Here is a 26151-nt window from a genome sequence, read left to right on the forward strand (position 1 = left end):
CCGCCCAGGGTGGCCCTTGAGCCACGGCCCCTGGCCAGCTCTGCCTCACACCCGGCAGAGCCCTCGGGGCCACAGTGTGCACAGGGAGCCCGCCGGTCTGCAGAGGCAGCCTGGAGAGCTTGGGGTCCCATGGCAGGGATGCAATCACTGCCACAATGGTCAGGTCTGGGGCTCCGACCCTGAGCCCTTGGTCTCCTGCCTTCACCCCCACGGCTGTCTTGTGGCTCTGACTAGGGGAAGCCCTGGGTTCTGCAGGAGCGTCTGAGCTGGGGGCTGCCTCTGCACCTGGCAGGTGGGCTGCTCCTTCCAGGGCTCATGGCGGGTGGTCTCCGGAGCAGATAGCAGGTCCACAGGCCCCGCAGCCCACGGCCTGTGCAGGTGCTCTGGGGTCCCAGGGTCGCCGCCAGCCCTCACTCATCTAACCGGCCCATCGCCTGGCCCCACCCTGTGGCTCCCATGGGCCAGCTGGCCCCCGCCTTGTCGGGAGCGGCCCTATCTCAAGGATCATGCTGTTTGCCTTTGATAAAAGTCAGAAAAAAAGGGGGGGGGGAGAGGAAAAGAGGGAGGGGGGAGGAAGAAAGCCCTAGGCCGAGCCAGCCCCACCCTGCAGGCTTCTAGAAGCCTCCGTGGCACTCACCCAGAGTGGGTAAGGCGAGGAGGCTGTGTGTGTTTCCAAATGTCCTGTATGAGCACGGAAGTGAGGCCCAGAGAGGGTGAGCCACTCGCTCGCGGCCAGAGGGCACAGCATGGCCAGCAGGGGTGAGGGGGCGGTGTGGGGGGCAGCGGCTGTCCCACAGTGAGGGGCCAGGCAGACCCTTCCCTCACGTGCTCGGCCACTCCCCCTGCAGGTGCAGACCGCACTGGTCCCGGCCAGTAGTACAAGCCCGGTGTCCCTGAGGGTAGCATGACTTGCCCAAGGTCACTGGCCGTGGAGTCCAGCACTTTCCCTGCCCCCAACATAGTCCTCCTGACTGGGGAACCATGAGCTTGGTGGCAGGCGAGGTCCTAGGGCAGAGAGAGACCACTGCTGTCTAAGGGCTGCCGGTCCTTCTGGAACTGCACTGCCTAGAGGAGGGGGTGCACGACGGATCCCTGTGAGCCCAGCCGTCGGGGAGGACGCAGGGTCTGTGCCACCCCGGAAGCTCTTGAACCTGGGCCTGTGTCCCAGGACACACATGGCCCAGCTGCAAGGGCCATGGGGAGAACAGCCGCGCCTCCCCGATCAGCGCAAGGTGAGGGACGCACCGGAGGGGCAGGAACGACAGGGACACGTGGCGGGTGCCCGGTGAGCGTCCTGCCAGGCCACGGCGGTCCCCACGGGACGCTGGCCAGACTCTCGACCGCTCTGGGCACGGGGCGTCCCGGTCCTAGAACAGACCACACCAGAGCCCACTCTTGGAGGTAAGGGGGCTTCCCGCGGGCTCAGGTACATACAGCAGCACAGGACCCCATTCCTCCCCCCGAGGCCTCGGCGCTCGGCCACAGCGGCCACTTCCTCCAGCTGTGCCCCTGGGTCCCAACGGCCTTGGCCGGAAGGGAGATTTGGGGCCCACACATGGCGGGCAGAGCCCGGTCACATGGATACAGCCAACGGGGCCACCTCCTGGACAGTCACCCTGAGGTGCGCGGAGAACCCAGCCAGGTGGGTGGGCGCCCCCTGAAGTTTGGGAAGGGCAGGCCTGTGGCCGGGGAGCCCGCCGGTGGGGATGGGAGTGCGGATTCTGTGCGGACGCCGCCTTCCCAGGGTCCGGCTGGAGGGGCGGCAAGTTCCCATCAGCCTTTGGGAATATCTTCACCCGCTGGGCCCACCCTGGCGGCACCCGTTTTTGCTTCCTGTGCAGACTGGGCAGCAAGGCCAGAGCAGGGGGCCTGGGGACAGGCTGAGCGGGAGTCCCTTGCACTGGGCATGAGGAAGGCATGGGGCCGTGTGCTGGTGGGTCAGCAAGGTCCAAGTGCAGGGGGCAGGGAGGGGCTGTCAGTGCCTGCAAAGGAGGCCTGACCTGCTGCTGCCTCTCCCATGGGCCTCCCCAGGCCTGGGGCAGTGGCAGGACTCCCACCGGGGAGCCGACAGGCCCGGGGAGGTCCTGCTACCTCCTACCTCGCAGGGCAGCGGGAGTACAAGTATGCCCACACAGCCTGGGCCCCCAGCTAGCCAGCACGTCCCCTGGACCAAGCCATACCTGAAGGCCACATCAGGAGAAAATGGGCAGAGCCTGATCCCAGCCCTCCCTATCACCAGGGCCCCAGCCCCTGTGGGCAGAACCCGACCCATCTCAGGCCCAGGCCCCCCTCTGTGAATACTGGGGTTGAAGGGTTGCAGGGACGTGGCTGGAAGAGCTTTTTGGCAAAAACGGGATTGTCTGCGGTCCCAGAGCCCAGGCGGTTCTGACGCCTACTCGAGCAGCACAACCTCACCCCCACGAATCTGGCCCATCGCTGGCAGGGGCAGGACAGGATCCCAATGCCCAGGTTGTGCGCGCAGGCAGCGAGCCCACGGCACCTGCTGTGGCCACGAGAGAGGGAGTCATGGGGCAGGTGCCGCCCCAGGAAGCAAGATGGCGGGGGCAGGGGGACACGGACACACATGCGGTCACCGGCTTAAGGGCCAAGTCCCTTGAGGTCTCAGGGCTTGAGCACCTGCCTCTCAGGAACCTGGGGTGAGGGTTTCCACCCTGCCTCTGGCCCGGGCAACCCCCCAGAGCTCCGCTGGGAGGCCCAGACCCCGTGACCTGAGGACACATAAAAACGAGGCCCACCGGCTGTCAACTTTGAGAAACCGTATTCACCCACAATCTGGGACTTCCAACCCCATGCTGTGGCCAAGGCAGGCTCACTGTCCTGCAGCGTGAGGCCCCCAGAGAGGGAAGGGCTCTCTGGGACAAGAGGTGTTCAAAGGGCTTCACGCCCAGAACCTTCCTTCCTAAGTAGCTGGGCTTAGGCTAGAGCAGGTGGGTCTCAGAGCTCAGACCCTGCGACGACCCAGGGAGCCACTCCATGGGGATGCGGCCCACCCGCCAGGAGCCCCCAGCAGCCTGCCCGAGGTGCGCTGTCCACTGGACACGGGCCTCGGCCTAATGTGCCCACTCGCTGGGCGTGGGGCCACGTGCTCTCAGCTCCCTCCTGCCGCCGGGTGCTGCTGCCGGTGCTCCATCCCACCGGGCTGGCCTGAGCCTGGGTGGAGCCGCCAGGCCACACTCCTGGAAACCAGCTGCAGGGGGGTGGCTGGCAGGGCGGCTGGCTCTGCTGTAGGCCGGCGGGCGCCAGGCACAGCGCCCACCCCAGGGCATGGCTCTGGGCACCCCGGTTGGGACCTCCGTGTGCCCGTCCCCTCGCGCAGGCGGTGGGGGAGGGGGTGGCGAGGCCACTGGCTGCTGGCCTCTCCCTGCCTCCTGCTTCCTGGTACCCTGAGACCCCTGTCCCCAGTGCTGGGGGCTGGACGCTCGCGGTCCATGAACTCAGCCTCTCCGATGGGCTGCCTGTTCTTCAGGCCGGGGTCACTGACGGCCGTGTCCTGCAGGCCCTGGCGGTGCCTGGGACCTGGGGCACCTGTGTCTGGAGGAGGGCTCCGGGGGGCAGAGCCAATGCTGGACACCCAGAGCAGCCGACCAGCCATGAGCCTGGGCACACATGTGACCCCGGGACTTCCCTCCCCACACCCCTGCCTATGCTGGGGGGGGCACCCTTCTACAAGGAGTAGCACGGGGTGTGGGGGGGCAGGCCAGGAGGGGCAGGGCTGGGCCTGGGTCATGGGGAGCTGCCCTTGGACCACTGTGTGACTGCACCACAGGCCGGCAGGGGTTAGAACAGGAGCCGCGGCCCTGGCTCTGTGCTCCCCGCCCCCCCCCGCCCCGCCCCACCCACCAGCTGGTGCCTGGGAACTTCTCTTCCTATCGCTGGAACATCACTGGAAATTATTGATTTTTTTGACACAGAACAACAGCCCATCTTTATCGGGCTGAACCCTGGCCCCAGCTAATGGCGGAGCTGGGGCCTCCTGGGAATCGCCAGCAGTGGGGGTGGGGCTCGTGGAGGCCCTTCACCGCTTGGGGGGCAGCAGCCCTGAGGGCAGGGGGCGTTTGTGGGTCTGGGGGCAGAGCCATGGGGACCAGGACATAGGTCGCTGGAAGGGACCCTGTGGGCAGCTAAAAGTCAGGTCTGGGGAGCAGGTTGTGGCGGGGGTGGCCTTCAACTCTGATCAGCCCCTCTGAATCCCCAACCCAGAGCTTCCTGGGGGTGGGGTTGTGCTCTCAGACACTAGACCCCCCGCAAAAAGCCAAGAACAGCTCACCTGGCAGGAGGAGACAGGGGGTGAGAGGTGGGGCCCGAGACCCCTTGGGGGTCTACGTGCCAGGCCCATGATGCTGCTAGGCTCCCCTCACAGCCCCATGGAGCCCAAGAACACTGCCTTCCTGGCACCTCTGAGTGTGAGAGCCCATGGTCCCTCTAGCTTTCTTGAAAAGCCAACTGCCGTGGGTCTAGGGGCCTCAGTCTTCCCAGCTGTGAAGTGGGGAGAGGGAGTCCCATCCGCTCCTGGGAGACCCTGAGGCTTGGGAGCTGGGGTGGGGGTCCGTGGCCCTCCCCGGCCCTGCCTTGTCCCGGCGGCAGGCTGGAAGCAGGATGTGTGATAAGGGAAAGAAAATGTCTCCTGTGCAAACAGCCTCTCTGGCTCCTATCGGCCTTCTGGCCCCTGCCCCGTTTTTCCAGGGGCCGACGCACTGAGGGCCCTTCCTTCCCATCCGGCCTCCAACTCACCACCTCCTGGCCTCTGGCCTGGCCAGCCCACCCTGCTGCTCCCTGTCTGGGCTGGGGTGTGGCCAGGGGTCCAGGCACAGTCTTCGCTCTGTAAATGGAAGGGTCTGGGCAGACGCCGAGTGGTCGCGAGGGTGGAGGGGTGACCCTGGGTAGTGACCCCAGCTTGGCAGGTACCCGCCTTCACCTAGGGTGGGGGGCAGCCACGGGCACGAGGTCACCTGACGTCATGGAGAACAGGACACTGCCAGCGCCTAGGGCCCAGTGAGCCCCTTAGGGCTTGCAAAGATCCTTCCAGAAATGCCAGTGGTCCCCAGGCACCTGCTGATCCCTTCTGAGCCTGGCGTCTCTCCTCTGCCCACCCACAGAGGCGGCGCTCCCACACGGGGGTGGCGGGGGGAGGCTAGGGCCCCCGGAGAGACCTGGGCCTACACGGGGTGCTGAACCTGCAGACACCTGCTTTCCTGGTGCTGAGCCGCCCGGGCCTCCATCCCGCCCCTCCCCCTTCCCTGCCATTGCCATCGGGGTGGTTCTCCCCCTTCCCAGACCAGACCAAGGTCAGGGAGGACCTGGCCACACAGTGGGGGGGCGGGTGAGAGTTCAAGCCCGGGGGTCCAACCGCGTCCAGGGCTCTGCCTTCATGCCCCCCGGACGGGTAGGGAGCAGTCAAGAACAGGGCCGGGCCAGCAGGGGAAGAGCGTGCTGGGCGTAGACAGAAGCTCTTGCCCTCTGCCTGCACGAGACCCAGCTCCTTCCCCCCTCTCCTCTGCTCAGGAACCCTCAGGCTTTCCCCGGACCCCAAATCAGGTGCCCTGTGCCGTCTGGGTGGAGCCCACCGCGGGGCATCTCAGCCATCGGAGCAGGCTCGCTCCCCCTCCAACCCTCACCCCTCGCTCATCTGTCAGGGCAGTGGCCCCGGGCCTCGGAGACCCAGCAAGGTCCCGGGAATCGGGGGAGGGGCTGCTCCTGCTCTGGGCCGGGGGGACTGGGAATTCTGCAGCCCCTGCGGAGGCCCAGGGAGTGGGGCAGGCGGTAGGCAGGTGCGGGGCCTCCAGGGTTTAGCCCCAGATCTGCTATTGCTGTGGCAAGACCCAGGCGAGTGTGTGCAGGGAGAGACACAGGCCGGCCAAGCGATTAGAAGTCCCTACAGACCTCGCTTCTCTTAGGATCGTTTTCCCCTCTTCTAGAGATTTTAGAGGTCAGCAAAATAAATAACGGAGTGAGGAAGTAAGTGGCCCTGTCAGGAGCACAGGACAGACCGATGCCCATCCACGCGGAGGGACTCTGCAGGGGTGAATTCCCAGGAGCCGAACGGCTGAGTCCAGGCGGTGCACAGGGGCAGCTGTGAGGGCCGGATGAGGGCAGACCCAGGTTCGGGAAGCCGAGGCCCTGCGGACCCTGCGCAGACCACGGCCCCCCGAGCACCTGCCAAGACCACGGCCGGGACCCAGGGGAGCGGGGCCGAGCAGGCTGGCGGGGGGGCGGGGCGGCAGTCTTCTGTTGTGGGGGCAAAGGCGGGTCCTGGGCCCGCGGGGGGGGGGGTCCCCGCAACGACACACAAAAGCCCCTGCGATAGCATCACACTAGCATCACGCCGCATCTCAGGCCCAGCTCGGCCCTTTCGGGCAGGATATGACCAGCCCTCGAGCCAGTGGCGGCCCCTTTGTCCCATCTCCAGGGACCGATCTTATCGGCCGCGTCCACCGCCGCCCGTAATGGAAAAACACGGTGAGGAAATCAAAAGTTACGCACAGAGATAGAGAAATAATAAATAAATAAATAAAGAGCGACCCACGCTGGCAGCAGGGGAGGGGGTCTCGGCAGAACAAGTGTCGGCCGGAGGGGTGGGCAGGAGGGCTGTGGGTGCTCCCGGTTCCCATCCTGGGTCTGAGACGGCCGCTGCACCGCGCCAAGCCTCAGTTTCTCCGTCCGTCAGGTGGGTGTGACCGAGAAGCCCACTCCCTGGGGCTGGGGCAGATCCTACGAGACCCTGGCACATCCCAGACACACAGCCACGGCCACGGCCACGGCCACGGGGAGGGCCCACACCGGGACCTGGGGGGCCGCTGTGCCCTGCAGCCCTCTGGCTGCCCGCCCTGCCGAGGCCCATCCCTGACCCTCCTCCTGCCTCCAGACAGCTCCGAGGCCCTACCCCACCCCAGAGGAGCAGCTGAGCCCACAGAAGGGCACAGTGGGCCTGAGGCGCCCAGTGAGAGGGGACAGCTGGAGGCCACCTGTGGGGCCCTGCCAGCCAGGGAGGACAGGAGAGGGACAGGGGAGGCAGACAACACTGGCAAGGGGACCCCTTCTGGCCACCAAGACACGGGACCAGTGCTGGTCCCGGGAAGGGAGCCCTGCTGGTTTGTGCGAGAGCGATAGCCAGGGTGGCTGCTGGGCGGGAACAGCCCTGTCATCCCAGGTGTCTCCTAGGTGCGTGTCTGTGGCCAACTCCCCGTGGAGGCCACAGGCTTGAGCGTGCTGAGCTGACATGCCCCAGGCCACATGGCCAGGCCGGGGAGAGTCTGGGTTTGGGCCTAGGAGGACAGAGAACGAGAGTTCTGGAAGGGGTCCCCCAGGCGTGGACAGGGAGACCCCGACCTGTCACTGACATTTGGGAGGGGCTGGCCTGGGTTAGGCAGCCGCTCAGACACAGCCTGGGGCCAGGGGGCGGTCTGGCCTCGGCAGGAAGCCGGGCGGGAGGGCGGAGGAGGAAGCCGGGCTCGATTAGCCTCGGCGGCCGAGATAGGCCACCCGGGCCACAGATAGCCGCTCCCGGAAGGCCGGTGAGGTCAGCGGGCAGCACAGGGCAGGCGGCCAGGCCTGGGCCCCCACCCGCCGTCGGGTGGCCGAAGACTCAGGCCACTGTTCTGTCTACCTGCCCTCCGCCAAGCAGTGTCTGCACCTGGGGAGGGGCTGGGGTAGCCCCTGGGGACTGTGTGCGACACAGGAGAGGGGAGAGCCCCCTGCAGCTGGGGAGGGGGCCACTCCCCAGGAGGCAGGGCCGTGGGTGGGCTCAGTCCCCACTCAAGTGCCCAATGAGGCCCTGGGGGGGCCTCAGTTTTCACATCTGTAAAACAGGGAGCACAGCATCTGCCGCCAAACTTCCACCGGCTTCCTCACAGGTCTCCCGTGCACCCCAAGGGGGGAGCCCTGCCCCCAGCCCTTCCTCCCCTGCAGTGCCCCCACAGGGCTTTTGCTGGGCTGAGCTCTATGGGGTGGGTTACCCAGTGCGTCTGTAGCCTGCTCCCCGAGCCGTGCGCAGTCTGTGCGTATCCCTGCCCTCCGCCCGCTCCTCCATCCCTGGCTCAGCGTCCGAGCCCCTCCCTGCTGCCTCTGCCCCAGGCTGTAGCCCCAGGAGGGCAGTGGCTGGGCTGTCTGTCCAGGCCATGTCCCCGGAGTGTCTACTACACGGCAGGTGCACCACGGACAGAGGCACCAACCAGTGAGCCAACGGGACGAGCTGCGCTGGCAGGACGGTGGTCTCCGGGTCTTGCGAACACCTGCTCCCCTCACAGGAGCCGGGCCCTGGGGGACCTGCGGCCCACATGTCTGCTGGGGATGCAAATGGAAGACAGAACCAGCCAAGGGCCCATCTGGGTGCAGTAAAGAGCCACTAATCGCCATGAGGGGCTGCCCGGGGTCAAGGGGTCAGCAGCCCAGCCATGGGGGAAGCCACAACCAGCTCTGTGCCTCAAGAGTCCCCACCAGAGAGGGACAGACTGGTCTTAACGCAGATGCGCCTCTGCACATGGCCTTTCTGGGGTGCGGTGCGTGGCCTGGCCCCCCGTGCCCGCTGGGTAGTGCAAGAGTGGGCTTCCATGGGGTCCAGGCCAGTCATGGAGGACAGGCCACAGGCTCACGCATAGCCCCCACCCTCAGCCCTGGCCCAGGGGCCCCCCTGTAGGCCCTGCTCACAGAGGTGGGCAGCCCTGAGCTGTGGTGGTGGACGCAGGCCGAGGGTCCCATGGTCAGTGTGCCCCCAGGGGCCTGGGCTGGCAGAAGCGGCTGACGGCTGAACTCTGTTTCCAAGACAACCATGTATGCGAGGCAGCCCCCTTGCTCTGAGCCTGCCTCCTCCCACCTCACCCCTGCACATACCCTGGCTGCAGGGGGCTCTCCCCTCCCCTGTGCCCTCTGCCCGCGGCAGTGGTGCCCCTCCCTCTTGTGGGCTGGGCACTGTGTGGGCTCGGTGAGGCGTCAACCCCCTTTGTTCCTCGGACACATGACTGCGTTGCTCCCGTATTACGTGGTCTCTGTCTCCTGGACTCGGACATCGGCTCCCCGGGCGCTGGGAGGCTGCTGGCCCCAGGCAGCATCGAACCTCCACGTGTTTGCGGAGCGAGTCAGCGAGCTCCTTCTCTTCCGACTCCTGGGCCGCGGGAACCACGCTCTCTGGGCTCCACGGCCTGCGGCCCCACAACACACCCCGAGGGACGGAGGGACCACCCCTGGGGCCCCCAGCAGGTGCTCAGTAAACACCTGTGCAGAAGAAAAGTGGGCCGAACACAGGGGACACACAGCACCCTGGCCCCGGGCCGCCCCCATCTCCTGGAGCCTCCGTCTGCTCGGCTCGGGAGGGGTCGAGGGCCGGCGGTGTGGGTCTGGGGGCGCGCGTCCCCTGGGGCCCACGCAGCGTGGACTCCCTTCCCGGGGACGCCCAGAAGACGTGGCTCCTGACCCAGCCACTGGGGCTGGTCTCTGGAGCTGCTGACCCCAGGCTGACCCTTGCCACCCGCCGTCCCCCTCGCTTGCCCCTCCCCCATCTGTTAATCTAAGACAAACAGGCCTATCGGGCCGCGGTGCCAGGCCCCACGATAACGCAAAATAGCTGAAATGATTTTTCCCACCCACACACACGGGGCCGGTGGGAGGGAACGCGCGGCCAGGCCCTATCGGTCCATCTCCCGGGCTGTCCATCAGGACAGGCTGTCCTGCCTCGCAGACCGACTGCCCGCTGCCCGATAACAAACCTTGAGGTTTGCCTCGAAACTCCGGCAAGGAGATTAGTCAGCCGAGCGCGGCCCAGATAGGCAGCCTGACGCCCTTGCTCTCACCCTGGGGGCCAAGATTCCAGCAGGCTCCCCAGGACCCCCAGGGTGGGGGTGAGGCTCCACAGCTGGAACAGGAGGCAGCCATCTCCTCCGGCCCCTCACAGCACCATGCTCTGGGGGAGTCTTCTGACTCATCTGCCGCGTGGCAGAGAGCCAAAAACCTCACTTAAAACCCTTTAGTCCCTCATTTTAGAATAAAGACAGAAGAGCCATGTATGGTCCCTACACTGAGCCCAGACCTTGACCCATCAGTCTTCATCCTAATGCTCCAGCCACACCCGGGTACTCAAACCTCAGGGCCTTTGCACATGCCTGCTCCGTGTCTGGACTCCCTCACCCCACTCTAGTCAGTCCTTTAGGCCTTGGCTGGGGAGGTTTCTGCTGACCTACAGTGCCATGAGGACATGGCCAGCCTTCCCGTCTCTGCCTCCAGGGCCTGAGATGCGGACAAAAAAGGTAACCCCTGATGCCAGCCGGATTTTGTTTTATAAGCAGTGGTCACCAGGAAAGAGTTCCTGGTTCCAAGGCAGTTGTGGGTAAAAGGGACCCCAGTCCTGGGGCTCTGATCACAAAGCCAGGCCTGGCCACCAAGTGTGAGTCTGACCACCCCTTCCTTCTTCACAGCCACCTGATGTCCCCAGAACTGGTGGGGAGCCACTGGGGGCCTCCCAGGTTCACCTCCCTGCTCCCCACCTGGCAGGTGGCACCTGTGGACAGCCTAGCACTCAGTAGCCGGGCACCCACTGCCCCAGCCGGAGTGTCTGGACCTTGGCTCCCAGACCGGCAGATCGAGAGCAGGTTCTCACCTGCCCCGTGCCAGGCAAGCCGGCGGGGAGGGGACCCCACTCCACGAGGCTGGTTGCAGAGGACGCTCCTGGACCGCCCCTCCAGGGTCCCCACAACTGTTCCCTTCCTCTGGTTCCCTCACGACCCAGCCAGGCAGGCTGGGGCACGCCAACTGCCATGGGACAGGGGCTCCAATGGGGGCCAGGAGGTGGATGAGGGGACCAGGACCCATACTCAAGATGGGACCCTAGAGGCCCTCGGTCCTAACAGGGCTGGCCTGTGGGCCCAACCTGCTTTTCCTTGATGTTAAATGTGGAGACGGCGGGGGGGGGGGCAGGGGTGGGATGATAGCAGGAGGGCTGGGGAGGGAGTAGGGGCCGACCCCTCACAGCAGAGAGCTCCTGGCCGGCTGCCCTCCAGACATGCTTTGGGGACTGCAGATTTCAGCTCTCAGACATTTGCCTATCAGAATTTTAAGCAGCCAGCCCCTCCAGCGGACAAGGTCATTTCGGAGATAAAAACACTGAGCCCCCCCCCCCCCCCCCGCCCTGGCTCCCATCTTTCCCTCCAAGCCGCCAGCCCAGCATCTCCCTTTCCCCGAGTCCCACGGGGGGCCTTCCCCATCGCGGGTTGTAACCCTCCTCTGCAGTCCAGGGACCAGGCTCCACCTCTCCCCTGCACCCTGCTCAGGCCCAGGCCTCGGCTGCACCCCGGAGCCTTCAGACTCTCTACTTGTTACCTTCTCACCCCGGGAGGCCCACGTGGGGGTCTCCCCGCTCGCCAGGATCTCCTTTCCCTACGCACCCCGTGGCCGACTCGCTGGCGTGGTTCGAGCTCACCGCACGGAGGACACGTCCCTGCACACCAACCCACAAGGGCCAAGAGGGTATTCATGGAACCCCTGGGGTGGGCTCTGTCCTGGCTGTCACCTGCCCGTTGTGGGCTGCTGTCCCACACCTCCGAGGGCAGAGGTGACAGTGCTGGCTCAGAGCTGGGTCTCCACTCCCGCCTGGCCCCACCGACTCGAGGGGCAGTGGAGGCTTCTCATGCCCAGGGCAGGGGAGAGCATCAGGGGATGAGCCCACACTGCAGAGGGCAGCCTCTCTCTGCCTGGGGGCCACAGTGCCTTTCTGGCCCGGCAGTGGCTTCTCCCCACAGACCCCACCGACACTTTGCAGAGGACTGCAGGCTGCCCAGGCAGGCGGAGAACGCTGTGGCTGGCCCTCTGCCCGCTGTGGGGATGACCTCTCTACAGGCCCCCGGGGAGGCCACCACTCTTGGATCTCCCCAGCCCCAGTGCAGAGATGAGGAAACGGAAGTCCTGAGAGGTCAGGCAAGCAGCCCACAGTCGCTCAGCAAAGCTGGACCCAGTCCTGGCCAGGTGTGCCCGGGGGGCCTGCTCCTGCCTCTCAGGGCGGCTACACGGAGCGGCTCCCATGGGACCAGGGACGCTCAGAAGCTAAGCCACCAGCCGCCCACGGAGCTCACAGCTCCTTCACACGAAGACACCCCCCCGAGCACCCCCCCTTGCCCCCAGGCTGCTTTTGGAGCTCTGGGGTCAGCAGGCATCAGGAGGGGGCAGAAGGGGCCTAGGAGACTGTGGGCCCCTCACGTATCCCGGCCCCGCACTCCAGTGTTGAAGACGCTCCGGCTCCCCTGGGGCCGCCCCTGCGCTGGGGGGTGTCAAGGCCCTTCGGGGAGGCCGCTCTCCTGCCTGGTGCCTGGGGAGCCCTGGGGGTGCTCGTGGTCATCTGCTCTAGGCCTCGACCCCCGGAACGGCAGCTACCTTGCACGTGCGTGCTAGGCTGGGGACACAGAGACCCTGATGCCCTCTCTCTGCTGGGCTCAGTCACCCTCCCCTGGGCCTCCCTGGGTGGTAGGTCCCCCGGGCCAAAGGGGATCCCCTAGAGCCCCATGAGCCCTGGTCAGTGGATGGCATCCAGACAGCAGAGGTGGGGGCGAGCACTGGGTGCCATGCCGGGTGCATGGTGAGCCCGGGGCTCTGTGCCATGACCAGGGCCCGCCTCTTGCACGCTGGGTGGGCAGTGGAGGCCTGGGGCCCCGTCACTCCCCCAAAGCCAGGCAGCGCATGGTGCACCGGGGTCCAAGCTAGATCCTTCATCCCAGAGGAGAACGGGAGCTGGTGTCCCCCAGGCGGGCCTCCAGAGCCCGGTCCCCGAGCCCGGGGGTGGGTCCAGCACCTTTTCCCACATCTGGGGACACTGAAGCGGCTGCCAGCCAGAAGCCAGACAGACTCAGTGACACAGGGAGGGAGGCTCGCCCAGGACTGGCAGAGGGGCTCAGAGGTCAGAGAAGGGGAACGGGGGGGCAGGGCTTGTGGGCAAAGGCCACGGTGGCACGCTCCTCGGCCGCGGCGGGTCACTGGGCTGGGCAGTGCCCTCAGGGACGCCGGCCTGGACAGGCCCTGCTGCCCCGTTGCTGGCACGGGCAGCCCCGCAGAGATAAAGGCTCAGCGGGCCTCTCTGGCTTCCCTGGCGGCGATAACTGGGCCTGCCTGGGCTCTGATAGGGGGCAGGCCCCACGGCGGTTGGCCACTGGCGGCTTATCGGCCCATCGCTGCCCACTGTGCAGATACTCCTATCTGCGGAGGCTGACAGGGAGCCCCCTGGCCCCACAGGGTGCACCCCAGCCCTAAACCACAGCCACCCCAGGGCCAACCCCAGCCCTGGGCTCAGTCCTCGGCCTCTCAGGGCCTCCGTGGCCCATCTATAAAGTGGGGGTGAGGATTCTAACACCGAAGGGTGGGTGAGGCCCACTGGGGCGGCGACGGAAGCCGGCGCTGACGTGGCACAGCCCCCTCCGGAGTCAGGCCTGCACCCTGGAGCTGGGTCAGCACCCCACTTGGCCACCTCCCTACTGGGTGACCTTGGAGAAGTCCCTCTGTCATGCTGGGCCCACCTCAGAGGCTGGTGTGGGGGCTGCCTGGTGCTGTTCCCCCCATGGACGCTCTCCCCGGCGGCTGTGGCCTCAGCCTATGGCTTGCCCAGCCGCCTGTCAGGGCCCCTCAGGCACAGGGGTGGTCCCTGCTCCCTGCACTGAAACACGAAGTTCCCTGATAAAGAGTAGAATGTGAAGGGTCACGGCCGGGGCAGCAGTAACCTGCCTTCTGTGGGGGCCGCCGTGTTACCTCGTCCACAGCTGGGGACACTGAGGCAAGGACCGCAGTCGGACCACAGGGTCCTCACCCAGGGGTCGTGGCACCATCCTGTGTGCGGAAAGGCCCCAGGGCAGACCCAAGCACCCAGCAGGTAGGCACGTGGCTTAGCAGTGCCTGACCAGGCCCCGAGGGCCTCAAGCACACAGGGCCCTGCGTCCCCCACCCTCGGACCAGCGGCGCCTTGGTGGAGACAGGACACGTGGCCGCCACCTATCTGCCAGGACACCTGGGTGCCCCCTGCCACCAACGGGACCCCAAGATGGCAGGGTCACAGCTGGGGGACATGACGCCCAGTCTGCGAAGGGCAGCACGCCTGCCACGCTGGGGGGGGGGGGCAGCGGGGTCCCCAGCGCTGTCTTACCCAGGACGTGCGGCCCCGAGGCAACACCACAGCCCAGCCAGGGGGGGAAGGGCTGAGAGTGGACTCACTTTCCCCGTGACATGGGGTCCCTGTCCTGGTTGTGGCCATCTGTGGCCCTCAGGAGAGTAATGGGCGGCCTCTGGGCCCTGGCCGTGCCCCCCCTGACCCCGCAGCAAGGCCCTGCCTGTGTGCCCCCTGCCACCACCCCGAGCCTCACCCGCACCACAGCCACATGCACAGTCCCGGGCCCGCCTGCTCCCGGCCATCTGGTACACAGCAGGCACTCAATGAATGCTTCCCGCACCTGCACTTGCCCTTGGTCCCCAGCCCTTGAGGACAAGCCATGCCTGTGCCTGGAGACGCAGCCCTAGAAATACCCCCGACGCCACCCCACGTTCCTCAGGATTACAAAGAACAGGCACACCTGCCGTGCCCAGGTTCTCCGTTATCCGTGAAGGCACAGGCGCGGAGGACACCTCTGGTCAGAATTTTGGCTGCAAACTGGTGATCGGGCCGAAGGGGGGCAGGAAACTCCCCTCAAAGCCACGTCCCGGGCTCCAGCACCGGGCAGGTGGGGCCAACGCTGGTCTGCCACGGGGCTGCAGCCACCCGCACAGACCTGGACCCCCAGCCCAGCGGGGATGGCCCTCCAGACGCACCCCTGCAACATCTCTCCTGCCCTTCCCCGCTGCTCTTCTTTCCCAGCCCAGGGGGGGACGCCTCCTGGGAGCCCCCAGGACTTGTAGGCACGGCGTGGCGCCCAGCCCCATGGGCGGGCTGGACTTTGGAATGGGCCCCGACCCTGGCTCAGAGGCTTGCCCACTGGCCTCCTCAGACAGGAAGTGGGGCGTGTCCCCCACAAGCTGCCAGGACAGCAGTCTCCCCAGATTTTCAGAAGGCTGGGCCACCAGACCCCGACCGACCGCGGGTGTGCTTTACCTGGCCCACTCCAAGAGACACCGGACTCCTCCTCCAGCCTCGTGTCTGGCTCCTGCCCCTCCATCTCCTGGGGGCCTCCTGGGGGCGTGGGGGGCGGTGGTGGTGATGGTCGGGATGGGGGGTTAGCATCTGCAGACAGAAAGCACCATCAGGCCCCGCGGTCCCTGAGTGATGATTCACCCACCTCCCCACCCTGCCCTGTGGCTGGGAGGGAAACTGAGGCCCAAGTGGGGGACACGTGCCCAAGGTCACCCCCACACCCAGGCTGGCTTTAATGAGGGCAGACACCTCAGTTTTCTCCTGGGCCTTCAAAACCTCTCATCCCTTCATTAATTATGGCAATAATTGCTTTTCTAACTGCAGCCAATAATTAGAGTGCAGCGTGCCCTACTAGGCACACCCAGGCCAGCGGGCACACGTGTGGGCCCCAGCTCCTCGGTCTACTGTGCCAGCAGCTGGGGGCCCCTCGAGCTGGGCCCTGAACCCAATTCCAGCCCAAAGGGCATATTTGCCTTCCCTGCTGAGCCTGATAACTCCCGCAGCCCCCAATCGATGAGCTCCCATAAAAGCCCCCCCTTGGTGACGTCATGCGCCCGGCAGATTATTAATACCCAAGATAAGGGCCGTGATCAACATCAAATAAATCAATCACACAGTATAAAAGTCCTATTATTTTTGGCTATAAATCAACGTGGCTGGCGTCCGAGCTCCAGCCGCGGCGCGGGAGCCGAGCGAGCCCACTCCTCTCACCGCCTTATCTCGTCCATCGCTGTGTTATCACCACGGACTGTGCCAGGTGCAACCCCGGCTGCTTTTTCCAGCTCCTTCCCGGGCCCCGCCCCCCCTGCGCGCAGCCCCAGCGAGGAGCAGATCAGATAAGGGCTGGCTCCCCGGGAAAACCACCCGGTCGAAGTCCACCAGCAACAGGCACTTGCCCTTTGGCAGCTCCGGATGCCCCCGGCGGCACACAGTGCCCAACAGCAGTGATGATGGCGGGGCGATAAGGGGGCCCCTCGCGTGCTCCTGCCGTCCTGGCCGCCCAGACACAGATGTGGAAACTGAGGCTCAGGCAGGGCAGGGGCACGGGCCCCGGGGAAGGGCCGGGGGGCACGCCGGCTGCACCTCGAGCCGCCAGGAAGAGAAGGCGGGCGGCAGAGGTAACAGCAATGAACACGACGCGGCTCCCCAGCCACTGTCCCTGGGTGGGGAGCCGCGGCCCCTGCTCCCAGTGAGCCTGCTGCTGCGGAAAGGGACACTGGGGCCAGCAGGTCTCCGAGGACGAGGCTCGCTGGGCTCCGGGCCTGTGGTCATCCCAGGGGGCGGGGCACGGAGGCACTGAGACTGGGAAACGCCGGGGGCCAGTTGGGGGGGGGTCCACAGTGAGCTTGGTGGGCCTGGGACCTCTGCTGGCCCCTTGCCAGTCCCCTCCTGGCTCTGCCCTGGCAGGCACGCCCCTCTCTGTGCACCCTTTCAGGCTCTGCCCAATCTCTCCTTCGCCCCACCATGCTGCTGGCCTCACTCATGGCCTTCCAAAGGGTCCAGCCTGGGACAGTATCCTTCCCATCAGACTACAGCCTGGGGGTCACTCGGGCCCGTGTGACCAGAGCCGCACGGCCCTGACTGGCGGTAAGAGCTCGGCCTCAGGCAGCAGTGGGGAGGCAGGGAGAGGCGAGTCACGCTCAGGACGGGCAGCACCCAAGCCAGATTTCCTCCTCAGGAAAACAAGGGTGAGGTCTGGCCTCCCCCCACGCCTCCACTGCAGGGGGGCCTCTCCTCCTGGGGTGTCTGGGGGTACGGCTAGCTCGAGAGCCTGTCCTCACTAGGAGGCCCGCTGGGGACCTGTCCAGAGAGCAGGCTTCCCCGTGTCAGGCTGATTCACCCCTGGGTCTCTCTCCAACACCACCCCCACCCCCACCCCGGAAACTGCCACCAAGAGGGTCCAAGGAAAGGTTCCAGACATGGGATGGGCCTGGGGGAAGCAGGCTTTGTAAGAGGGGCGATCACCCTGAAGCCAGGTCTGGGATGATCAGATCATTACTCGGGTGTTTACAGGCTGTGTGACCCTGGACAAGTCCCTTAACCTCTCTGGGCCTCACTCCCTCGTCTGTAAAACGGGGTAAAGGGCCATAGCAGGAGAACCTGCTATGTGCTGAGGCCTCCCTGCCCCCATCCCACAGAGGGTCAGCGGAGATTTTCTCGAGGTCACTCGAGCCCAGGACTCCCGGTCCAAGCCTGGGCTAGACCTTCCCCAACGACGCCTTTGTCTCCTCATCTGTAACCAGGGGGGGGCCAGACTCCCAAGGCCCTCCCGATGCTGAGGGTGCACATGTGTCCTGCGCCCGCCCCTCCAGGCCCTGGGGGTCAGGGCCCTGCCGGCCAGCAGCCCCAGCCACGGGCCCACAGACACCAGCCGGCTCAAGGTGCGCTTCACAGGGGCGGGCGTGGGAAGGGGAGGGACTGTGCGGGCTGTGGGACCCCGGCCTCCAGCGCACCCACTGCCCGACTCACCTGGACTGGAAGGGGTCGGGGGCTCGGGCTCCGGCTCCGGCACTCCGGCCTCTGGCTCTGGGAGGCGGGTGCCATCCATGGCCTGAGCCTCCTCTGCAGCCTCCACGTCTCCAAGGGAACCTGCGGACACAGCCCAAAGGGAATCGTGAGGTGCTGTGGGGCGATGGCCCCTGGCCTCCAGACCCCCTCCCGGGCAGAGGGCACAGGCTCCGCCACCCCACAAGGCCAGGGGCCATGAGTGGCACCCCGAGACCCGTGTGCACCTCGCCCTGGGATCAACCCCAGTGCTGGCAACAGTTCCAACGTCCGGGGTCACCGCCGCATTCCCACCACCCCTCCGCCCTGCAACCTTCCCATCAGACTACAGCCTGGGGGTCACTCGGGCCCGTGTGACCAGAGCCGCAGACCTGGGGGGGCCTGAGACCCCCCCCAGACCCCCTTGGGCTGGGACCTCCCTGGGTCTCCCCTCCACTCTGCTCTAAGCTGTGGGAGCAGACGCGCCGCCCCTTCTGGTTCAGGGGGCTTCTGGGGGTCGCACGGACCACAGCCCTCACCTCACCCTCGCCAGGCCTCTCTGGGGGTTCGCGCAGCCGCAGTGCGTGTGTGCAGCCCCACAGACGGGGGTGACTCTCTCCCGGGCCCAGAGCGGGTGCCTGGAGGAGCCCCTCACACTCAGGCGCCGCGGTCTGGCAGCTTCGTGAGGGTGGGCCCCATGCGTGGCATCCAGGAAGCGCAGGGAAAACCGGGCTTTGGGAGCCCGTGCTTGATGGGGCACAGGTGGGGGAGGGCACAGGTGCCGGCAGTTAGGCCTCTGGGACATAAGGGCCTCAGGTCCGCAGCACCTGATTCCAATCCCATCTTCTTGCAGGGGTCCTCCACAGAGATCCCTGCGGCTGAGAAGGTGGACCAAGGGCCCAGAGACTTCGTGGGGGAGGGGGGAAGCCACACACACACCAGGGGTGTCCCTCGTGCCAGTCTGGGCAGAACCCTCCGTCCCTGAGGTCAGACCAGGGCGTCCAGGGGGGCGGACAGAGGGAACACTGGTGAGCAGGTGTCCCTCCTTAGCCTGCCCTCCGTCTCCCCAGGCCCCTTCTGGCTGTCTCTGTCTGGGCCCTGAGCCCCCGAGACCGGTGCTGGCACTGGGTCTGCCTCCCGGCCCAGTCACCTTCCCAAATTGCTCCTCCAGCCGCCTGTCCTGCCCCCCGACCCCAGTCATCAGGGCATGGCCACAGGGCAGGGTCCTGACTCACAGACACCCCCTCCCTACTCAGCCCACTCAGGAGTAGGTGGGGAGCTCTTCTGGGCCCAGGGTGCCAACCCCACAGCAGCCAGGCCCTCCTGTTGCTCAGAAACTGAGCAAGAAGAAACAGCTGGAAGTCATGACGTCTACAAATCCAGGCGTCGGGAGCTCCTGATGGGGCAGGATGGGGCTTCGGGGACAGAGGCATGCGGGACAGAAGGGCCCGCTTTCAGGGGCTGAGCTCCCCATCCCTGGAGGCGAGCAAGCAGCAGCTGACGGAGATCCGACCAGGATTCATACCTCTGTGACCTTTTGTACATCATGAACCCTGACGGGATCTGATGAAAGCCAGGGCCTTCTCCCCAGAAAACAGAGAGAGACCAAAATCTGCCCCGTTTCAACGGCTTGTCCCCAAACTCCTAGTCGTCTTTGTGGTGCCCTTCCTCACTCCCCTCCTTTGCTGTGCTCCCCCAGGGGTGAAACCTGGTGGCCCAAGCCGGGGTCCACTGCGAGCCACAGAAGTGGGCTCATGGCTGCAGTCCAGGGAGGCTATGACAGAAGGAGCAATGGAGACACGAGGCTCCAGCCTGACTTCCCCAGTCTAGCAATCTCCATGGGGCAGCGCGGTGGGCAAGCTGGTCTTCTGTTTGCCTTTCAGCTCAAACCCCTGGTCACTGGCAGACGGCGGCCAGCTCTAGTAAGGAAAACCGAGTGTTCCCGTCAGGGCGGACGCCCTTCCTGCCTCCCGCAGACATCTGGGGCGGACACCACTCCAGGAGGCAGAGGTGCCCGGGACATCTGGACTCTGTGGGGGACTTCCAGGCCTGCTGGGGAGACGGTCAAAGAACCACGGACGGGCCCCAAACAGGAAACAACAGATTCTAAGAGCCGTGAGGGAGGGGAGATGCCACCAGCAGAGGTCGGAGGTGACAGACCGCTGGGAATACGGCTCTGGATGGAGGGCCGCGGGGCCGGACAGAGCTCCTCTTCGAGGCTGGAGAGAGGCCAGGCGAGGAGTGGACCCTCATCCCAGAGGCACCGGGGAGCCACAGAGAGCCCCAGGCAGAGGTATTTACGGGCCGTCTGGACTCCAGCTCCAGACCTGAGCCCCGGCCTCCCCCGGATGCCCTGGAGCCGTAATTACAGGAGACGGACAGGTGCTCATGCCCCTGTGGCCAGGCTGAGACCGCACAGAACCAGTCCCAGGCCAAGTCTCGTGCTCGCTTGTTGATGTGCCTGCGTGGACAGGCGAGCCTGACGTGGACCGGGCACAGCCCAGACTGGTCCAGCTTGTGCCCCTGGGACGGCTGCTGTGACCTCCCCGGGCATGCATCTGGGCAGGGAACCAGAGGCTGTTGGGGAGGCTGGCCTCGAGCTGCCCAGCCTGTGGGGCTGGTCCCGAGCAGGTGCCGCCGGTCCCTGTGGCCACAGCGTGGCTCCCGTCGCCGGGCAGCACGAAGGCCTCTGGGGTCAGCCTGAGACATGCGTGGGCCTCCCACAGCTCATTAGAGCTCTAAGGGGATGTTGTGTAGCTGAACGGCCACAGGACCTTGGGGCCTCAGTCGCCTGCTCTGGTGACCGGGTACGTAGCCACCTGCTCTCGGGGCGGAGCTGACGCGGCCCTCCCCACCCATGCCTGACCCAGGAACGCAGCTCTGACTGTCAGGGCCCTGCTCAGGTGGCCTCAGCCACCCAGGGAGGCCCCAAGCTTGCGGCAGGCCCGTTTATGGGAGAACAAAGGCCCCCGCGCCGCACAAAGGCGTGACAAGGAGCGTGAAGAAAGAGGCGGCCAGGCTGCCGCAGTTGATTCTAATGCCGCTAATTCAGTTCCAGCACAATTAAAGCCGGGCTGATAGTGCTACAGACAGCCGCCGACCAGCAAAGTGCTCCCAGCCCTTGAGCCGCTGTGTCACAGCCAAGGCTGCATTGTGCCTGCCTCGGCACCCCGAGAATGGGCCATCCCGCCCCCTGGGGCACCTGCAGTCCTGGGCAGGGCACCTGGGTCCCACTCTGCTGGGGGCTTGGGGAGGAGGGCTCCTCCGCTGGCCACACATCAGGGTGACCCTGCTGCATCTCCAGCAGCCCTGTGCCGGGAATGAGCTCCCCAGGCCCCTGGGGGACGCTCTGTGGCCAAAGACCCCAAGAGCTCAGTCAGGCCAATCCGTACACAGCAGATGTCCGTGCTGCATGACCTCAGGCCGGTTACTCGACCTTTCTGTGCTTGGAAACCACAAGTGCTCCTCCGTCACAGGGTGAAGGGAGTAGTGAGTACGCCCCTCTGTCATGACCTGTCCCCACTCGACGCACAGCAGGGCCTGGGGGAGGGGGTGGGGATGGCGCGGCCCCTGTCGTTGCCAGACACCAGCCCTGTGCTCAGCATCTTACAATGCTCTCCCTTAACCGCCGCTGCTCGGTGGCCCAGCGTGCAGAGTGGTGGGGGAAGGCCGTGTGGACCGCAGAGGGGTGGGGTGGGGGCTGGGCAGCCGGAGCCGGTCAGGATGGGCCGGTTTCCTACTAGTCTCTCAGCACCACCCAGAACTCACACCCACTTTGCAGATGAGTAAACTGAGGCCTGGCAAGGTGAAATGACCTGCCCATAGCCCCCGAGAGGAAGCAGTGGTGGGGGTGTTCAGGGCAGGACCCTCCCCAGACGTGCCAGCCTTGCAGACGCTGGCTCAGGGGAAGCCCTCTTCTGCACCTGGGTGCCCCTGTGCCTGCCTTCACCGCCCCCCCCGCCCGGGTCGAGGGGGGACGCCGGTGGCACAGGCCAATGCCCACGGCTGGACCCCGTCTGGGGGCATCTGCGGTGATGATGGCGGTCGCAGCGCTGCCCTCGCTGCCCGGAGCCCCTCAGTTATCACGGCGAGCAGACGCCCCGCACCGATCCGTCTCCTACTCATTAAGCCGGACGTGGAAATGGAAATGAAAACATAATAGCTATTTGATTGGGGGCGAGATAGTTTGCATATTGGCTGGGCGCTGATAGCAGAATTTCATCAACTCCCGTTCTTCATGCTTTAAGACTGAATTACGGAGACAGGCTCTGTGTGGCGGGATCCTCCCGCTCCCTTCCGAGTTCCCGAGCCACAGGACGAAGGGCCCCTCCTGGCTCTGATGGCCAGGCAGCGGGTGGGGACGGGGAGCTGGTCTCTGCAGAGGGGACAAAATCTCCCCAGACTCTGCCCCCGAGGCAGACTGGTCGGGCAGAGTTGGTGAGGGTGTCTCTGAGCACTGGATGGGGAGTCCCGAGGCCCTGGGCCTCCTGCTGGTCCCAAAGACTGTGCTCGTATTGAGGGAAGGGGACTGCGCCCACACCCGAAACCACTGAACACGTTATGTGAAAGAACCGGGGCCGAGTCCCCTCGAGCCCCCGCCCAGCTCAGGGCCTGACCCCAGTGTGAGTCTCTCCCTGTGCCCGCCCGTGATGTGGGTCCTTTACGCCTCTCTGGTAAGGCCCTTCTGCCCCCTTTACAGAGAAGACAGAGGCCCCTCCTGCGTCTGGGTTGGATTTTGAAGGCAGGCCCCCTGCCCTGGGGGTGGGGTGGCCAGTGACGGGCCACGGGCCCTGCCCTTCTGCTGGGGTGTCCTCATCCTGGGGCTCATCCTCCCCCCCCACCCCGCTCTCTCCGGCCCCCCTCCTAGGCCCCGCGTTCATTAACTTGTCCAGCCTTTCCTGGGTGCACAGAGGGCCAGACTCTGCCCCAGGCTCCGGAACCCCAGAGCAACCAGGACACACCCCACAAGAAAGCAGAGTGAAAAACCCAGAAACACACTGCTAGAAGGAGAGGTGCACGTGTCAGTCAGGGAAGGGCTCCTAGAGGAGGCGACACTGCTGGTGATCTGGACGGGGACAGGGGATGGCCTGCAGCTGAGGCCAGGCAGAAGCCTTCCAGGCAGGAGGCAGGCTGTGCCGTGCAGGCTGTGCCGGCCACACCTCCCGGAGCCTGGTTTCCTTGTGGAAAGCAGGGCCGGGGTCAGGGTTCAGCAAGGTACTGAGCACAGACAGGTTATTATTACAACTGTTGTGATTGTCTCAGCTCTCCAGGGGGCGGCACACCTGGCTTCTGAGGGGGGCAGGGTGGCGGACCAGGTTGAGGCCTGGCCGGGGACAGTGCAGGCAGAAGGCCTTGGCTTCCTGTCTCGCTGGCCCTGGGCGGCTGGCGGGCAGGCTGGCGGCACTGGGCCCGGGGCGGGTGGGGGTGCGGCGCTGCCAGGAGAGAGACCCTGGCCTCTGGGCGGCACACAGTGGCCAGATAAGGCCCTGATAACAGAGGGAAAATTGCAACAGATTCCGACTTTCCCACCAGGGGAACCGCGGGGCAGCTCAGGCCACGGTGGGGACAGCCCTGCTCCCCACGAGGGGGCCTCGCTAGGGGAACTCTGGGTGACTGGGGACCATGGCCAGCATCCCAGGGGCCCAGGTCCCCCAGGCAGACAGGGGTGTTGGCAGCAGGCAGTGTGACCTCTGGGGAGTGCTTCCCTGAGCCCTGGCGAGTGGGACTCCTGGGGACGAGAGTCTCTAACCCAGCAGGTGTTTGCCAGACAAGGACACTGAGGCACAGGACGCCAGGGCAGCTGGCTGCTCTGGCCCCGCCCTGGCCCACTGGCTGCACCCCCAAGACCCTTGGGGCCCAGGACTCAGGTCCTGACGAGTAGCTGAGCTGATTCCCAGGCTGAGGTGGATGGAGAGAAGCAAGATGGAAGAAGGGGGTGCTGAGCAGGGCTGGGGGTCGGGCAGGCCCAGGAGGAGTGGAGGGGGTGGCACTGCTGAAGGGCCAGGGTGTCCCCACACCCCAGAGCCCCAGGGCCCAATGCACAGCAGCCCCAGACATGTGGCCGGGCTCATGCCGCCGATGGGTGGGCGTGGAGGGTGACAGGTGGGCACGGGGCAGTGGGGGGCGGGGGGCAGGTTCTAGACCTCAGTAGAAGCTACAAAGGCGTGGGGGGAGGAGTCCATTTAATGGAAAACTTAACACAGCTTCTCAAACATTTAGAACAGAGGCAGGGTCCTGGCCCACTGCCTCCCAGGAGCTTACAGCCTCAGAGGGGTGGGGGCTCCCCAGGAGGGATGCAGGCACCCACAGGAGGGAGATGGAGCTCTGGGGAGGCCCGGTGCACACACTGCGCGGAGCCTGGCTCTCCTGGGGGGGTCCACTGCACCCCTGGTCCGTAGCCCACCATGGCCTGAAGAGGCCCATGACTGCCCACCCCCACCAGCCGCGGCGCCTTCCCCAGGCTGCCCCTCCTGCCTGCTGAAGGCCTCCTCAGCCCTCGGACCTCAGCAGGCTCTTCCCACACAGACCGGCCTTCGAGGGGCTTCTGCGCATCTGCAGGTGCTCTGCTCCCTGGCTCGGGCAGGGAGGGAAGCTGCCCAGCTGCCCCAGGGGCCTCGAGGGGCTCGGGCTGGGAGGGGCCCATAGGCCTCTGCTGTGGCCCCACCAGTGGCTTCTTCAACCCTGGTCAGTCCCCGCTGACAGCCCGGGGCGAACCACAAGAGGATGTTGGTGAGATAATCTTGGCTTACTTGTGCGGGCACCCTGGCCCAGTGGGGACAGCGGTATCTGAACCTTTGCCCCCCGTGCCCTCCCAGACTGGCTCTGCCCCCTGACTGGTTGAGTGGGCTGCCGGCGGCAGGGGAGCTGGGCGGCCAGGGACTCGCATGCCCCCGCGGCGGGAACCTCACTACGCCTCTCGCAGACATCTGGGTCCTAGAGCCTCTGCCTCTCAGGGTTGCCCCTGCACCGCCGCCTCAGGGAGTCCCCATTAGGGCTGTGTATAACGGACTGTCGGTTCACCTGCTCTGCTGTCCGTCTGCGAGCCAGACCCCAACACCCGTGGCCTCGGGAGGCCAGCAAGCAGTCAGACCATGCTTGCGCAGGTGGTGGGGGTGGTGCGGGTGGCAGGGTGCTGTCCAAGGTAAGCCGGGCTGCAGGAGGGTGACCAGCCGCTGTCCAGACACACTCTGGGCTGGCCGAGGGCAAGGAGGTGCCCCCCGCGTCAAGAAAGAACATGGCGGTGCTGACGACGGTGCCAAGCAGGGCCCCACACTCTCGGGGGCACAGACCACGTCTCATGAATGAGTGTCGTATGACCTACTTCAGCTCTGAACACGCTGGAAGTATTTCACTGAGATGCGATTCCTACACAGGAAGAGTCATCCTTTAACGGTGGTCCAGCTTTCCAAGCAGCATTACTGCAAGACCGGTGGGGCCCAGGGCTGTGTGGGCCGTCCCAGGGCAGACCTTCACCTGCCCCCCACCCTCGACCTTCCCGGGAGCCGCTCAGGGTCCGGGGCTCTGTACAGGAGTGGCCCCCTGGCCCCCGTGGACCCTGATGGTGCCTCCCAGGGCTCCTCCCCACAGCCCCTCGGGCGGGCTGGCAATGATGACCAGAACTCACCGTCCCATGCCCCCGGACAACATAAACCCTTCCCCTCGGTGGCAGATGGCAGGCAGGTGAAGTGGGAAGGGCCAACAACCTCGTCCCTGTGTCCCCATGTCGCGTTGGGGCCGCGGCAGTAACCAAGAGCGGGCGAAGACTGCCTTGTGGGGCCCCAGGCTCCTCTCACCCTGCGGCCACCCCCTCCTCCAAGCCTCACCCTTCCCACACCCGGCCAGTCAGCTTCCCCAGCTCCTTCCTTTGGGGCTTCAGCATGGACTCTGACGACACACCCGTCTCCTGACTCACACTCCCCCCCCCACGGCCTCACCTGCCCTCTACTCCTCTGCCTCCGGGCTCCCCATCTCTCCCAGCGTGGAAGCCAAACCCTACTGGGGCCACTGAGCAGCCATCTCGCTCCGGGAGGGGCCGTCCTGGCCTGAGCTCCCACCCCTGCCTGGCTCTGCTGACCCCACGGCTGCCCACATGCCCACAGGGTGTTCGCTGGGTTAGCGGGCTCCCTGGCTGTGCCTGGGACGGCGTCTGACACCCAGCAGGTGCTCCTGGGATCGGTGACCACGTGCCAGGGGTGCCAGAGGGCCCGGGCAGCAGGGAGCCTCCCCCCACACCACGACGTGCAAGGACTGGGGTGCGGGGTGCAGAACGGTGGGGAGGACGGGCCTGGGGGGCTTCTCGCCACAGGAGATGCTGCTTACACGGTGACCGCAAGACGGCCCAGGCAGAGGGAACGGCCAGGGCGGAGGCCCCGCCGTGGCCGTGGCCGCGTTCGGGGCAGCGAGGGGTGGGTGTGGACAGGCATGGGGCTCTCGTTGCACAGGGTTTCATTCTCCGACGGCGGGAAGCAGGATGGGCTCTGGGCTGTGGGACACGCAGCCCGGCCCCCCAGCTGGGTGCCACCTCCTTGGCCTCCCTCAGGACCCTCCCCTGTCTCCGGCCTGGC

At 66.0% G+C, this 26151-nt stretch overlaps 2 protein-coding genes across 2 annotated transcripts in view; both read right to left on the reverse strand.

Annotated features, from left to right (window-relative positions):
- Window positions 1-17692, reverse strand: part of ZFPM1 (zinc finger protein, FOG family member 1) — a 39537-nt gene extending 21845 nt beyond the window's left edge. Inside the window, exons 1-2 of the mRNA XM_059151838.1 lie at window positions 17573-17692; window positions 15065-15193 (exon numbers count right to left, since the gene is read on the reverse strand). Coding sequence (XP_059007821.1) covers window positions 15065-15193; window positions 17573-17651 — 208 coding nt within the window. The 5' untranslated portion in view covers window positions 17652-17692. The remainder of the gene's footprint in view (window positions 1-15064; window positions 15194-17572) is intronic.
- ZNF469 (zinc finger protein 469) overlaps window positions 17601-26151 on the reverse strand; it is a 71712-nt gene continuing 63161 nt past the window's right edge. The window contains exon 4 of the mRNA XM_059153334.1: window positions 17601-17692. The gene's annotated coding sequence lies outside the window, so the exon portion shown is untranslated. The remainder of the gene's footprint in view (window positions 17693-26151) is intronic.

The sequence above is a fragment of the Mustela lutreola genome, chromosome 16 (genome assembly GCF_030435805.1).
Source record: "Mustela lutreola isolate mMusLut2 chromosome 16, mMusLut2.pri, whole genome shotgun sequence".
NCBI classification, from domain to species: Eukaryota; Metazoa; Chordata; class Mammalia; order Carnivora; family Mustelidae; genus Mustela; species Mustela lutreola.